Source organism: Centruroides sculpturatus, unplaced genomic scaffold (genome assembly GCF_000671375.1).
Source record: "Centruroides sculpturatus isolate CEXI.00-Female unplaced genomic scaffold, Cexi_2.0 scaffold850, whole genome shotgun sequence".
Taxonomy (NCBI): Eukaryota; Metazoa; Arthropoda; class Arachnida; order Scorpiones; family Buthidae; genus Centruroides; species Centruroides sculpturatus.
In genome coordinates, this window is record NW_019385036.1 from 252,201 (window position 1) to 267,049 (window position 14,849).

At 28.4% G+C, this 14,849-nt stretch overlaps 2 protein-coding genes across 3 annotated transcripts in view; both read right to left on the minus strand.

Annotated features, from left to right (window-relative positions):
• The window catches only part of LOC111633717 (arfGAP with SH3 domain, ANK repeat and PH domain-containing protein-like), an 80,232-nt gene extending 75,415 nt beyond the window's left edge, over window positions 1–4,817 (minus strand). The window contains exons 1-3 of one of the 2 annotated variants that reach the window (XM_023378328.1): window positions 4,210–4,817; window positions 2,010–2,193; window positions 1,774–1,890 (exon numbers count right to left, since the gene is read on the minus strand). In XM_023378328.1, the coding sequence (XP_023234096.1) occupies window positions 1,774–1,890; window positions 2,010–2,193; window positions 4,210–4,295 (387 nt within the window). In that variant the 5' untranslated portion in view covers window positions 4,296–4,817. The remainder of the gene's footprint in view (window positions 1–1,773; window positions 1,891–2,009; window positions 2,194–4,209) is intronic. The other variant, XM_023378329.1, reaches the window with a different exon arrangement.
• A 1,082-nt stretch (window positions 4,818–5,899) lies between these two features.
• Window positions 5,900–9,097, minus strand: LOC111633722 (ribosomal protein VAR1, mitochondrial-like). Its single transcript, XM_023378333.1, has 2 exons — window positions 6,402–9,097; window positions 5,900–6,293 (listed from the first exon to the last, which is right to left on the minus strand). The coding sequence occupies exon 1, from the start codon at window positions 8,428–8,430 to the stop codon at window positions 6,568–6,570; it is 1,863 nt and encodes a 620-aa protein (XP_023234101.1). The 5' UTR covers window positions 8,431–9,097; the 3' UTR covers window positions 5,900–6,293; window positions 6,402–6,567.
• Window positions 9,098–14,849: the final 5,752 nt, after the last annotated feature.

Here is a 14,849-nt window from a genome sequence, read left to right on the forward strand (position 1 = left end):
AATTTTTTAAATGTAAAATTTTTTGTATTTTGTTATAATTCATTTATTTTAATACAAAATGCAGCAATTTAATTTATTAAATATGTAGTTTTCTTTGTAGTATTTGTATTTAGTAGTTAAATTGTTTTGACTTAATTGAATTTGAATATTTTTGAATCATTCCTTTATTACCCCTGATCTAAATAAGTATTCCATTTTTCTGAATGAGCCAGACTAATTGATCAGAGTATATATTTTTGTTTTCTGAACAAGTGGCTGAAGTAGCTAGATCACACATCTTTTAGTTGGACTAACTTTTCTAGAAGGGTGTGAAATTGAAGTGCAAATGCTGTAGAATAAAGATATATAGATGTCAAATTTTATCACCCCTTTCTCCTCTTATTAAAAATTAATTTTTTTATAAAAATAAATATTAATATAAGTTAGATATTAAAAATACTAACTATAAAATTATTTGGGTAAATAGGGCATTTACACAAATATAAGGCTCCTTTCAGAGTTCAGAGTAGGTACCCCCTATGAGTGCCTCTGCCCCCTATAAAATGACTTAGTATTTAATTTTACCGGAGTTGGGAGTTGAAGTCGGTCTACTAAAATTATCAGGAGTTGGAGTCAGAGTCAAATGTTTTTTACCAACTCTGCAGCCCTGTGTTATATGCATGGCCGCTATCTTGAATGCAACTCTGAAACTGTAAATGGAAAGGGGATCATGTGACACATCATTTAGGGTCAGAACTTCACAAAGAGTTGATTGCTGAAAAATTTATTGACCTACCTCAAGTAATTACAGAGTTATTAATGAGTTTCTTTTGTTGTTACAGGTTGAAGAACAGATAACAATGCCCCTAACACAGGAAGAACGTATCAAAATCATCCTGATGACAGTAGAGAGATATTCCAGGTTGATTGCCCAGGATTTTAATCAAGGTCATCCACACTGAGAGCCTGTGTCATGCCAACCTACTCCAGAAATTCAGGGAGATGGGATTAGTCCATGATAAGAAACAGGCCAGTGCAATCACCCTGGAATTTCCCTCCCCTGTCCTCAGGACAATTTCAATGCATTCTTCCTGTGTTAGGGGCATTGTGTTGTCTGTTCTTCAACCTGTAACAACAAAGGAAACACAATAATAACTCTGTAACCATTTGAGGTAGGTCAATAAATCTTTCAGCAATCAATTTCTTGTGAAGTTCTGACCATAAATGATGTGTCACATGACCCCTTTCCATGTACAGTTTCAAAGTTGCATTCAATATGGTGGCCGTGCATATAACATACATCAATTAACAAAATTTCAAAGGAATCTGTAGGAACAAACGAACATTACATTTTTATTNATAAAAAATAATTTTATTTAATTTAGAATATTTTGGAAGAAAAACTAGTCTGAAGTGAGACTTGTTTCTAAATTATTTATTTCTGATTAAATTTAACAGATGATGGTGGCTTAACTGTCTACCTGTTGCCAATTGCATAATATCTAGTTAATTAAGTATCCTTATTATAGTATAATGATAATTCAGTTGTATATTTGTTTAATTTATATATATATATATATATATGTGTGTGTGTGTGTAATATGTGTGTGTAATATAAGTGTGTGTGTGTGTGTGTGTGTGTGTATTCTGTATTAAGAATACAATGTATAAAAATGGTAATTTTCAAAATGTAATATAAACTGTAAAATGCATTTTATTTTCATATCTAGTCAAAACTTTAAAAATTATTACTGTTTTAAATACTATATCATTAAACACATTATTCATACTTACTCGTTCATCTGCAAAATCTTCATCACTAAAATCTGTTGAACCATCATCTTGAGATAAACCCCAATCTATGCTGACATTTTCAAATAAAGTTTTCTTATTTTGTAATGCATGTTCTAGCTAATAAATTAAAAACAAAATTTCTCTTAATATTTCATGTAAGTTAATTTTATTACAGTGAATTAATATTAATTTATAAAACTTTAAAAGTTGACTTTGTATTATATAGCATTATTTACCAATTCCATACAAATATGAAATCCTTTTTCTTTTGAAACATCCATTGGAGTTTTTCCTTCAGAATTCTCTATTTGTGGATTTGCTCCACTTCGCAATAGTAACTTCATACATTCTGACTGATTATATGTAGCACATACATGGAGAGCAGTACTCCCATCTTTTGTTTGTTTATCCAAACTTGGGCTAAAAAAAAGTCACTCAATACATTTACTTATTTAATCTGTATACATAGATAACATATTAAAAATTATTAATTTTTTTTCATATAGATATAACATAAAACTAAATTATTAGAGTGTATTAAAACATTAATCAACATTGATAAAAACATATTGCTTAATAAATTGATCTTAGATATCAATACAATACAGTAGAATCCCAATAGCTTGAGGTTCCTCATTATCTGAGGCATACCTGTAAGTGAATACAAATATAGAATTGTGATGACCAGACTAATATAATTTAACAGACAGATATTTAATAATAAAATAAAATAATAAAAAAAAAAAGCATCACTGTACAATATAAAAATTTAAAGTTTACAAGGAAACTGTGTTATAGAAAATAAATGCATTTATATTTAAATTTCAACACATTTGGTATTGTCAATATGGTAAAATAAGAATAGCCCATGTCTAAGGAAACTGCATTAAAAACTTCTCCATCCTGATCAAACTATTCTTTAAAAAAGTAAAATTAAAAATCAACAATCTTTGGCCAAATTATGTGTATAAGGTAAAAGGAAATAAATAAGAGAGACTTTTATATTGCTATATTGCTAATTTCTCAAAATGCTGAAAAATTTTTAATAAATTTAACCAAAAACACATATTTCACATATTTTCGTATGTATGATTGCATAATTTGCACAATTCTGGTAGTCTTAGTTATAATTAGTAAGTTTAATTCTATTCTTGTGAATTTTATCATTTTATACTTTATCAGGTTGCACTAGGAGTCATGAAAGGCCTCACAAGGCCTGAATATTGCAGATTCCCCACTCTAATATGAAGGTTATTTTTTTCAACCTCCACCAACCCATAATAAAAAAACAAGAATGAAGAACAAAACCACTTTATTTGTAGAAGGTAATTATAGTCTTCATTTATTTTTCCACATAATTGCCTTCTCAATTCAGGCAGACATCATACCATGACACCAGCTTTTGTATACCCATGTCAAAGAATGTTGCCACCAGGCCATTCGGCCAACCTTTAGCACTATTAGTCAGTGGTATACAGTGTGGATCTTGAAATTTGAGGAAACTCCTCAATGAGCTCAGAAATCGTGAACTAATGCCTTTCTCACACCAATCGAGCACTTTGTCCATCAAATCATCAGTCATCACACACTTCCTCCCTTGACTGCCCTCATCATGAATGTTGTCACGTCCTTGTTTGAATTTCCTGCACCATTCATGCATGCATCCGTAGCTCATGAGGTTCTCACCATACACATTACAAATACTTTGATAAATTTCACCTCCATTCAGCCCTTCAGCTTGTAGAAATTGAATTACTGCTCTTACTTCACAGTTGGCAGGAGACTGGATTGGCAGCATCATGTTTACTGCAGAGTAGCAAATGTCTGAAATAGCTTGGCACAATGCTAAGTAGTGAGGAAATATACTACTCACTAGGTGTGCACCCTGTCCCTGTCTCACATGATTCCAAATTTTTTTCAATGCATTAGTTGAGGTTGAAATAAAAAACCCTTGTATATAGTCATCAGGAATTTCTTTAGAAACTATCAAAATTCTTTATAAGACAAACATATTCATTATATTTATGATTTTTTTCCGTCAAATTATCAAAGACACATATCTGTATGCCATGGTCTTTAGTCATCTCTTGTTCGTTTTCTCTGTCAAGCAATACTTTAAATGTTGTTATATATACTCTTACTTGTTTTCTATTAGGCAGATTAAATTTATTCCAGTAGGACCCTTACTGAACAGCTGAATTTCTAACTTATAACCTGATAAGATCCCAATTTTTCCCTTTTCTACATAACGACATCCTAGAGAACTGTTTAGAAGCTGACTATTTAACTTAATTCTCTACAAATGAACAGGAGTTAAGTCTGTTCACTATTTAAACCTGTAAGTGATCTACATGAAATTATGATAAAGTTAACACAATATTTTTCTTATTCTAAAATTTAATAATTTGTTTGATAATTAATAAAGTTATTTGATACCTATTTTGAACAAGAAAGTCAACTATATGTAGAGATGTTCCATCTTCTTGAGCAATTGCTGCATGCAGACTTGTCTCTCCATTCATCTAAATGTGATTAATAAAAATAAAAAGCTTAAAATATCATCTGTTTTATAAAATATATTTTTGTTAAACATGTTTGTATTATAACTTGTCTTCATGATTTAACTTTCAATTACCTTAAAAAAATAAGTGAATTATACAATAAAATAAACTTAATATTAGTTTTTACTAAATTTAATTGGAAGACTAAAGAATACTGATAAGAAGTGTCAGCAGGAGTGCCTGTACATTGAAACATGTGCCCCCTTTTCTTCTCAGTCCAAACAACTTTTTTGCATGTTTGCCAAAACCCTCATTCTTTGTTTTTGGGGCAGTGTCAGCACCAAGTGTAACTGGCACTACTTGTTGGAGCATCAACCCAACACTGAATCATAGGTTTGAAGCTCCTTGTGTAATGTACGATGCTCTTTTTTATAGCTTGTGGACCCCCGTTTTTATAGCCTGTGGGCACCACTGAGTGTCAGCAAATTTTAATATGATTAGGATTAAGAAATCTTATCTATCTTTTCCAAATATTCTTTTCTTCAATCTAAATTTATGTGATATGAATTCAACAAAAATTCACTTTGAAGTTCAAAGTTCAAACTGTGCATGCTGAGAAAAAATGTGCTTGAAGCATAAATACAATCTGTTATGCTCCCAACTGTCTCTCTCTCTCATGTTATGACTATATTTTCAGTGGTTTTTTCCCCCCTCTTTTTATTTTTGGTTTTATATATATTATGTATTATTCATCAATTTTTAACAATTTCTTCCTGCACTTTTACTTCATTGACAATTTTTGAGCATCATGCAGTATATTTTGAATCTTTTAGTTCAAAATTTCCTAAACAGAACTTTTTATACCCTATTTGAAATGTTCAAAGTTTAAAATCATCTTCCTCAAAGATTACAAATTTTTTTACAGTTTATACAACTGGCATCATCCTTTCTAAAACTCAAAGCATAATATGTCTGATATATTTTTTATATGAAAACATTACAACTTAACATGTTTTTATTCAAACAAACTGTGAAGTAAAAAATTTTAAATAAGCTTATAGCAAAGAATATATCAAATCACATTAACAATAATGTGTTAAATTTTACAATTGTTATAATTAAATTATATATTTATCTACACATGCAGTACATTAAAAGCAAAATGTTCCATCAACACCAAAACTAAACCAATGCTTTACAAAGAAACAGTGTGTGAATAGGTTACATCAGGCCACAGATGGGGGTCTACAATTCATTCCTTGAAAGGACCACCTGTTAACTTCCTCTGTGGATTCAGCATGAATTTATGAAAAGAGTTAACAAAGAGAAAAAAGGAAAAATTTGTGTAGAGATATGAGATACAAAATGTCTTTACTTTTGACTTGGACTTGGAGCTATGGCAATTCATTTGCTCCTGTAGCAATCATTTTGTAAGTTTGAGTTTTGAATAAAAACCTTTGGTTATATACAGAATACAGATATATACATTCAGTAATTTTTATCTGTATCATTATTAGAAACAAAATATTTCATCACCACCACACAATGTAAATTTAAAAATTAATTTGATTTATATTTTGAAAATTTCAAAACAAATTTTAAATGGGTTTTAAAAACAATCTATGCTGGACCAGAGTCAAGGCATAGCAAACCAAAACAAAACTAAAATTAAATGTAGAGGACGTGGTTGCTGTATCATCAAATGCAGTGTGTAGCGTCTGTGTAATCCAAAACGAGTTGGTAGACGAACGGACAGCAATTGGTTAGAAAACGTACGTTTTATTTAAAAAATTCCTAATTCATATGCATTTCGGGTTGGCTTAAAATCCCAACCCCTCTTCAGTGCTGTTAAGATTACACAAAAAAATATAATTTAAGGTTAGTTTTACGGTATTGGTTAGTAGGAACATAACTAAAAACGCGAGGTGATGATAACATAAAATTGCTTACTTGACATATAATGGTACAGCATAGATGTATTTTACAAAATTTTTTGATTACATAGTAGTATGGCATAGCCTATGATATGAAAAAAGTGGTATAAGGGGGAGGCTGTTTAACATATCATTTTTATGACGAACTGTATAACATAGAATATTAATTTAAAAAATATCAATGCACACTTACATTTTAGTTAGAATGTATTATTTCCGAATACAAAAAGGAACATAGTACAAAACATTTTTAACAACTGGTCTTATCCGTTGTTCGCTTAGTAACAGAATACCGACAAGTAATGTTATATAAACAGTTACCCACATTCCGTACACGGGGGTTGTGATTTAAACAATCTTTAACGCGTGGAGGCGTTCTCTATGAGTTTGTACCATTGGGGGTCTATGGACATGCCTTCTGAAACATTAATTAAGTTTTCTTTAGGGTGTTTTTTGATTTCTATGTGTTCTTTAAATTTTCTTTTATATGTGTCTTTTTCTACATGTAACACTTTTGTATTGTTTTTATTAATTTGGCAATTATAGTCTATTGTGTGGTAGTACCAGGGGGAAGTGTTATGTTTTAGGCGGATGGCTGCCATATGTTCTTTAATTCTGGTTTCTAGTGACCGGCCTGTTTCACCAATATAAGTTTTTGGATTTTGACAGTTGCATTCAAGTTTGTAAACAGTTCCTATAGTTTTAAGGGCGTTTAGTTTGTTGTTATGTTGTTTATTAATGTCATAATGGATACTATGAGATATTTTGTTGGTCAAAGATGGAGCCAAACTGATATTGTCTTTTTTTAATGACTTATTACAGCCTTCAAAAATGTTTTTTATATATGGGAAGGTTTTGTATTTTTTGTCGGATTTATATTTTGTGTTAAATCTATTTTCCCAGTATTGCTTTTGCCATGTGTTTAATTTCGATTTAGGATAGTCGTTAAGTAAAAATTTAGTTTCAAGCTCTTTTATTTTTATTTTTTGCCATTTGTTATCAGATATTCTGGTATATATGTTTTTTAACTCCATGGTATAAATATTCCTTTTTATATATTCTGGGACATGTGAGTAGTAGTTGATAGTTTTATTAACGTTACATGGTTTTTTGTATGTGATGAAAGAGAAATTATTAAGTGTATTCATGATTGTTATGTCGAGGAAATTAATTTTTTTATTGTTTTCTATTTCAATATCGAATTGAATATTTTCGTTAAATTTGTTAGCAGTGTTCAGAATAGTATTATCGTTTGTTATTCTATTATTGTATATTATTAAGTAGTCGTCTGCGTATCTCATTACAAGTTTTATGCCTGGGATATTATTTATTTTTTCATCTATGTTTATCATAGCTAATTCGGCTAATTTGGGTCCCATCTTTGATCCCATACTGATGCCATCTACCTGTCTATAGAAGTTAGTATTGGCTTGAAAATAGTTTCTGGTGTATGCGAAGTGTATTAGATTAATTAAAGTTTTATCTACATTTAACATGGTTAGGCTTTCCTCTATTAATTTCCATTTTATATTTGGGTACATATTTTTGACATCTAGGCTGATTAGTGTGTCAGTGTTACTTTTCTGTATTTTCAGTAACCTATTTATAACATCATCCGCGTTTTTTACGGTGTATTTAGACAGATCGATGCTTGTTAATTGTTGCTTGATATATTGTTCTAAGTTGTAAAGTATGGAAAATTTGAAGTCTACTAAAGGTCTGAATTTTTCTTCATTTTTGTGGGTTTTTAATCTTATGTTTAGTTTGGGTGTTCTGTTGTTTTTGAAATTAAGGATATAATTTTTATTGTTTTCACTTAAATTATTATTTGCGTATATGTTTTTGACCAAATTAATTAGTTCCTTTTTAATATCTTCGTATGGGTTATTGTTTAATTTAATATAATTTATGTTATTAATCTGCTCTATAGTCTTCTGTTGTAAATTATTATTGTCAATGATTATCAGTTGGTCAGTTTTGTCTGCTTTAATTATTGAGAGATTATTCGTTTTAAGGAAATTTATTGTATTATGTAAAAAAATTTTATATTTGTTGATTCTGTGTTTATTGTTTTGTTTTAGATGCATTAGATTTTGAATGATCGTTGTAAGTAAATTTCCTTTTTCTTCTTTTTTAATAGTTAAGTCTTTTACGCTTTTGTCAATATCGGCTATTATGTTTGTTGTTATATTATCGATGGGCAAGTTATATACCAGAAACATATACCAGAATATCTGATAACAAATGGCAAAAAATAAAAATAAAAGAGCTTGAAACTAAATTTTTACTTAACGACTATCCTAATTCGAAATTAAACACATGGCAAAAGCAATACTGGGAAAATAGATTTAACACAAAATATAAATCCGACAAAAAATACAAAACCTTCCCATATATAAAAAACATTTTTGAAGGCTGTAATAAGTCATTAAAAAAAGACAATATCAGTTTGGCTCCATCTTTGACCAACAAAATATCTCATAGTATCCATTATGACATTAATAAACAACATAACAACAAACTAAATGCCCTTAAAACTATAGGAACTGTTTACAAACTTGAATGCAACTGTCAAAATCCAAAAACTTATATTGGTGAAACAGGCCGGTCACTAGAAACCAGAATTAAAGAACATATGGCAGCCATCCGCCTAAAACATAACACTTTCCCCTGGTACTACCACACAATAGACTATAATTGCCAAATTAATAAAAACAATACAAAAGTGTTACATGTAGAAAAAGACACATATAAAAGAAAATTTAAAGAACACATAGAAATCAAAAAACACCCTAAAGAAAACTTAATTAATGTTTCAGAAGGCATGTCCATAGACCCCCAATGGTACAAACTCATAGAGAACGCCTCCACGCGTTAAAGATTGTTTAAATCACAACCCTTGTGTACGGAATGTGGGTAACTGTTTATATAATATTACTTGTCGGTATTCTGTTACTAAGCGAACAACGGATAAGACCAGTTGTTAAAAATGTTTTTGTACTATGTTCCTTTTTGTATTCGGAAATAATACATTCTAACTAAAATGTAAGTGTGCATTGATATTTTTTAAATTAATATTCTATGTTATACAGTTCGTCATAAAAATGATATGTTAAACAGCCTCCTCCTTACCACTTTTTTCATATCATAGGCTATCCCATACTACTATGTAATCAAAAAATTTTGTAAAATACATCTATGCTGTACCATTATATGTCAAGTAAGCAATTTTATGTTATCATCACCTCGCGTTTTTAGTTATGTTCCTACTAATCAATACCGTAAAACTAACCTTAAATTATATTTTTTTGTGTAATCTTAACAGCACTGAAGAGGGGTTGGGAATTTAAGCCAACCCGAAATGCATATGAATTAGGAATTTTTTAAATAAAACGTACGTTTTCTAACCAATTGCTGTCCGTTCGTCTACCAACTCGTTTTGGATTACATAGACGCTACACACTGCATTTAATAAAATGTTACTTACGAATTAAAATCAGAAGAAATTTAACAAAGTTATAGACCGTGGCACCACGAACGTCTAGTCTAGTGTAGTACACCGATAGTGCTACTTGTTCATTGATGGCGTGTATAATTGAATTAAGTCATATACCAAACAAAAGTCGTATACCGAGCAAAATTTGTTTCGTCCAAACAGGACGTATTCCGAATTGGACGTATTCTAAAGCAGACGTATACCGAGGTTCCACTGTATTTATTAATATTTTGTGCAACGCAAGTCACATGTGGCCAGGGGGCACAGGTTGCCCACCTGATTTAAATTAGGGATTAATGATATCTATAAAAAGTTTTATTAAGTTTTCAATTTTTCATATAAATACTTTATATATGGCATAATATATTTAGATATAGGAAAGCTAAGCCAATTAAAATTGTTTTGATTATTAAAGTATTTCATATCATTTTAATAACATCCTCCTTGGATAATCATTAAATTTCATCTTTTGAAATATAATTTCAGTTATATTATTTGTTGTTAATATATCTGTTGTAAGGGTTAAAGTTTTAAGAATATCCATAAAAGCTCCATAAAAATTACTGAAAAACAAAAACTAGTTAAAAAAAAAATATATATATAAACCATATATATATATATGGTACAGTTTATATATATATATATATATATACCGTGTATGTATATATATATATAAAGAAAGAAATCCAAACTGAAAAAATGTAAATATTAATCACATTGGTAACTTTTGCTTTATTCCAGTATTACTTTAAAAATGGCTATAGAACACGCATTCTAATTAGAATATGTGTAACTGATCTGAAGTGGGCAGTCAAGCTGTTCGACAATGTTTGTTGTTTTTAAACTAATACTGGAATAGAGCAAAGGTTATAGATATGATTAAAAAATAATGACCAACTTAATAAAATAAATATTAATTATGTCAAATAAACTGTGGGAAAATATTCTTAAAAATTAATATGCAATATAATTTAAATTATCTTTCTCCTTAGAGTCACATACTGTGATAAAACAACTCATAAAAGGTTATTGGGTGAAAAAATGATTGTGGCTTGAACACCAAAATGTTATCAAATGATATTGAATGTATGTAAATTTTAAAATTATGTTGTAAACTGGTTTAAATTTAATATTGTCTTCAATATACAGTAAGTTGGTTTTAAGATTATTTTTCAAAGACTACTGTATTATTTGTTTTGTTTGTATTGTTGTCTAAGACCAAAACATGTGATGATTTAATACAAACAAATTAAAGCGCCTTTTAATTGCATTGTCTTTTGGAATGAATGGAATTAATGTAAACACATGTATGGTGATTTTCTTCTCATTGAAAACTACTAAAATTTTTGAAGTCTAGTTTAATACTATAATTTTTGAAATCAGATAGAGCCAGTTGTTTGCTGTGCCAATATGTCTAACCATCAGTATTAATCTTATGATGAAAAATATATCATACCAAAAAACATTTAAACCGTAATAAATAGGTGACTTCTTAAACTCTAATTCCATTTAACAAAATATACCAATTATTAAAATCTTCAAGATATATAGCTTATTATATTAGTAGTGTTGTGTCATATATAAATTCAATAAATTTCTAGAGACTATATACTTTTCAAAAATGAAAACTCTAAACCAGATCATAAATGAATATCAAAGTTTTAATCATATCACAGTGAATTATCACTGTTATGATAATTCATTGTGATATGTAATACTAATGTATGATTAAAGTATATCTACAAAAATATCAATATTTCAGCAATATAACAATTCAAAACTTGATTTTCAAAATTTTTAAATGCCAAATTTGCAATATAATAAATTTTACTATCAAAATTATTTTCTTAATTCTGTTAATTCAGTAATTAAAATATCTATGAAAGTATTAATATAACAATTATTATTTAGTTTATTCATTTATTTTCATCAAAGTGATCCTTCTGAATCATCTGTAGATTTTCCTGATATATTTTTCTTACTGAATGTCTTTGTATCTCTAAATATTATAACTCACAGTAAATTATACTAATCAATAAATATAAATATTGGTCCAAATTCTGCAAAGCAGTTAAGATAGCATCAATGTAATGAATGTAAAATAGAGATTTTTAACAAAATGAATTTTTAAAAATATTTTCACTGTAAATGATGACAAAGACAATTGGTTTGGATACCTTTAATTTAACAGCAGATCTGATTTTCAAATAAAGACATCAAAGCTACAAATTCATACTAGTGACTCCTGAAAACCCATACAATTTAACAATAAGTAAAAATCTTAACCAATGCATTTTGCTGTTACAGCCTCATCGGTGGATCCACCAATGAGGCTGTAACGGCGAAATGAATTTGGAGAACCTTTTGGAAAATTCTTTGAGAAATTGGAAAATAATAAAAGAAATAACGTTGGCTGAAGTATAGTATCTTTGTTAATTATTTGTCTGCCGATATAAATCACTCGAAATTGGTTTAAGAAAGAGTGTTTTATATTTACTCGTTTATTTTATCTAAAGATAATCATTTATTTTTAGAAATTTCACCGATCCCATTGTTTTATATTTTTACTGATCAACAATTATAATATATCTCAACGTTTTACAGAGTTCTAACAGCAGATGGAGATCTTCAATCAAATTTTCAGTTCAGGCCAGTAAATCAAATTACAGACATGCCTTGCCAAAGGTAGGATTACATTGCAAAAAAGGCATGGTTAGTAAAACCAAAGGTGCCAAAATAAAGTCTCCACGAACCAGGAATTAGGAAATTTATTGGTAATCAAAATATTACAGGATAAAATTTTTTCATAAACTGTTCATTGACTCAATTCTTGGAAGAAATTGCTTTATTTAGAAATTGTTTTATAAACTGAAGTTAAGAAAATCACAAATTATTAAATTATTTGCAACCAAATATAAAGAAAAATTATGCAAAATTTAATTTTTCTTGGGCATTTATCATAATTTTAAAAAATAATCTGTAAACTTTTAAACATGTATAGTATTTAAAAGTCAATTTGAAAGCAGATAAGGGTTATGAGACAATATGGGTTATCTACTGACTTTATTATATATACATCAACCTGATTCAATAATTAGACTTGTTATAGCCCAATGAATAATCCTGCAATTAATCTAGCTTACTTTAATTTGCAATTAAAATTCATCAAAAAGCTTTCCTTTTATGTAAATCAGGCTTCCTAACAGTCAGTATTGAGTCTTAGGAGTTAATAAAAATTTGAAAAGGAATTGATAAAACTTTGTAAATATAAAAAATTATTACAAAATATTAAAACTTTACACATTTTTTTCACTTAGAAAGATGCTTTCTAAAAATTATGTAGGAGGACTGTTGCATATATATTTATAATAAGGATCAATGGGAAAAAAATCTTTCTTAAAACGGGTTGTTACTTGAAAAGGATTGGAAACCTCTGGTCTAAACTTTCCAAAAGCAAATATTTTTTCCTTGATAAATTCTTGAAAAATTAGTAACTTCAGAGATACTTTCAAAATTAAATTATATTTCTGATTTACTTCATTAAATATTCATCATATATATCAATTAAAATTACATCTCCTATAAAATTTACATTATAACATTTGACTTGATTTACATTAAATTTCATTTTCAATGTTATTTTTTACAGTACAGCGGAAATTCTCAAATTTTTAAAAAATAATTTAAAATTTAATTGCACTTATAGCATCTTAATGTAAAACATTTTACTTTATTTTATAAAAAGTATTGATATCAATTTAAAAATTTTTAAATATAAATTGAGTTTATAAAAATTAAATATAAAATTTTTTATATCTACAATATTTTCAATTTTGATAATATAAATATTGTATTTAAACTTTAAAAATATGTTTAAAGAGGAGGTGTTGTTTAGCAATGAACAATTACTACAAAAGTTTATTACTACTGTTAAACTTTTGTAGGAATTGTTTTTTTTGTGATCAATGAATAATATCTCCTTCTTAGAATAACAATTTTTTATAAGTGGATTGAAGATTAACCCAAGTTCACTTCCCTACACTAAACCCAAAGACTTAACTGGACATCAAATTACACCAATTAGTAAGTGTCAATGATCTCCAAGTTAACTTCTTGTTCTTGTTCTACAGTTAAGAAGGGCTATCCTTTTAGCTAGGACTTTACCCTGTAAGAATATGAAAGAAGAGTTTAGGAGAGTTGATGATTAGGAGGAAGAGGAAATAAAGATAGATAGGACAGTGTGAAATAAGAATCTCCAAGTTAACTAAATTTTAAAACAGCCAGACTAAGAATTTTTCTCCATTAATTGGAGCCTCATCCACAAATTTCTCGGGAATTCTTTCATTTTGAGGACTAGTCTGAGCAGATTATTTCTAGTTTAACAGACATGGTTGGAAGAATAGATGTTCTATCTAATTTACATGAAGAACAAGAAGCAGCTACTGTAAATAGCAAAAAATTTAAGAATATTCAGACATTAGAAAACTATTTCAAAATAAGAAATCAGTTAATTTATTTCAAATAGTGTTGCAAATGAATTTAGAAAGTGTAAGTGTAACCTAGTTACTTTTGGATTGTCCTGTAACCAGAAGAATGTGATCAGTGCAGTTCTGAGACTGTTTAAAGCTATTTTCTGAGATTGAGGGAAAATGATTTCAACAAGAAAGATTACTAAATTAAATAATCAAGATAAATTAAGATAAATTAATTTTCAGAAACATTAAAAATTTGGATGGTTTTTCAAAATATGCAAATGTTAAAGTATTCAACATTTGTTGTCAACCTTGCTTAAGATGTAAGAATTTCTCTCTCTCTCTCTCTCTTTTTCAGAAATATGAAGAGAGGAAAGTTTTTCTTAAAACTGATGTTTTAACATTAGATAACCAGAGACATACTTATAAACTTACAGTGAATAAGCTGATAAAATTAATTTTTTATAAACAAATCAAGCACTTTCTGATGCAAAAAGCCTATTGCTTAATTATAATAGATATATATTATCTGTTATATTAATTATACAAGAATAATATAACAGATAATATAATATTACTTTTTTGTGGAAATGGCAGGGAATATTCCACTATAATTTGTGAATAATGGAATTAATAAAAAAAAAAAAAGTAAAAACACAATGAGTGCGACATT

Excerpts from the sequence above, each read along its gene's own strand:
- LOC111633722 (XM_023378333.1), bottom strand. The coding sequence starts at position 8,430 with ATGTTTCTGGTATATAACTTGCCCATCGATAATATAACAACAAACATA.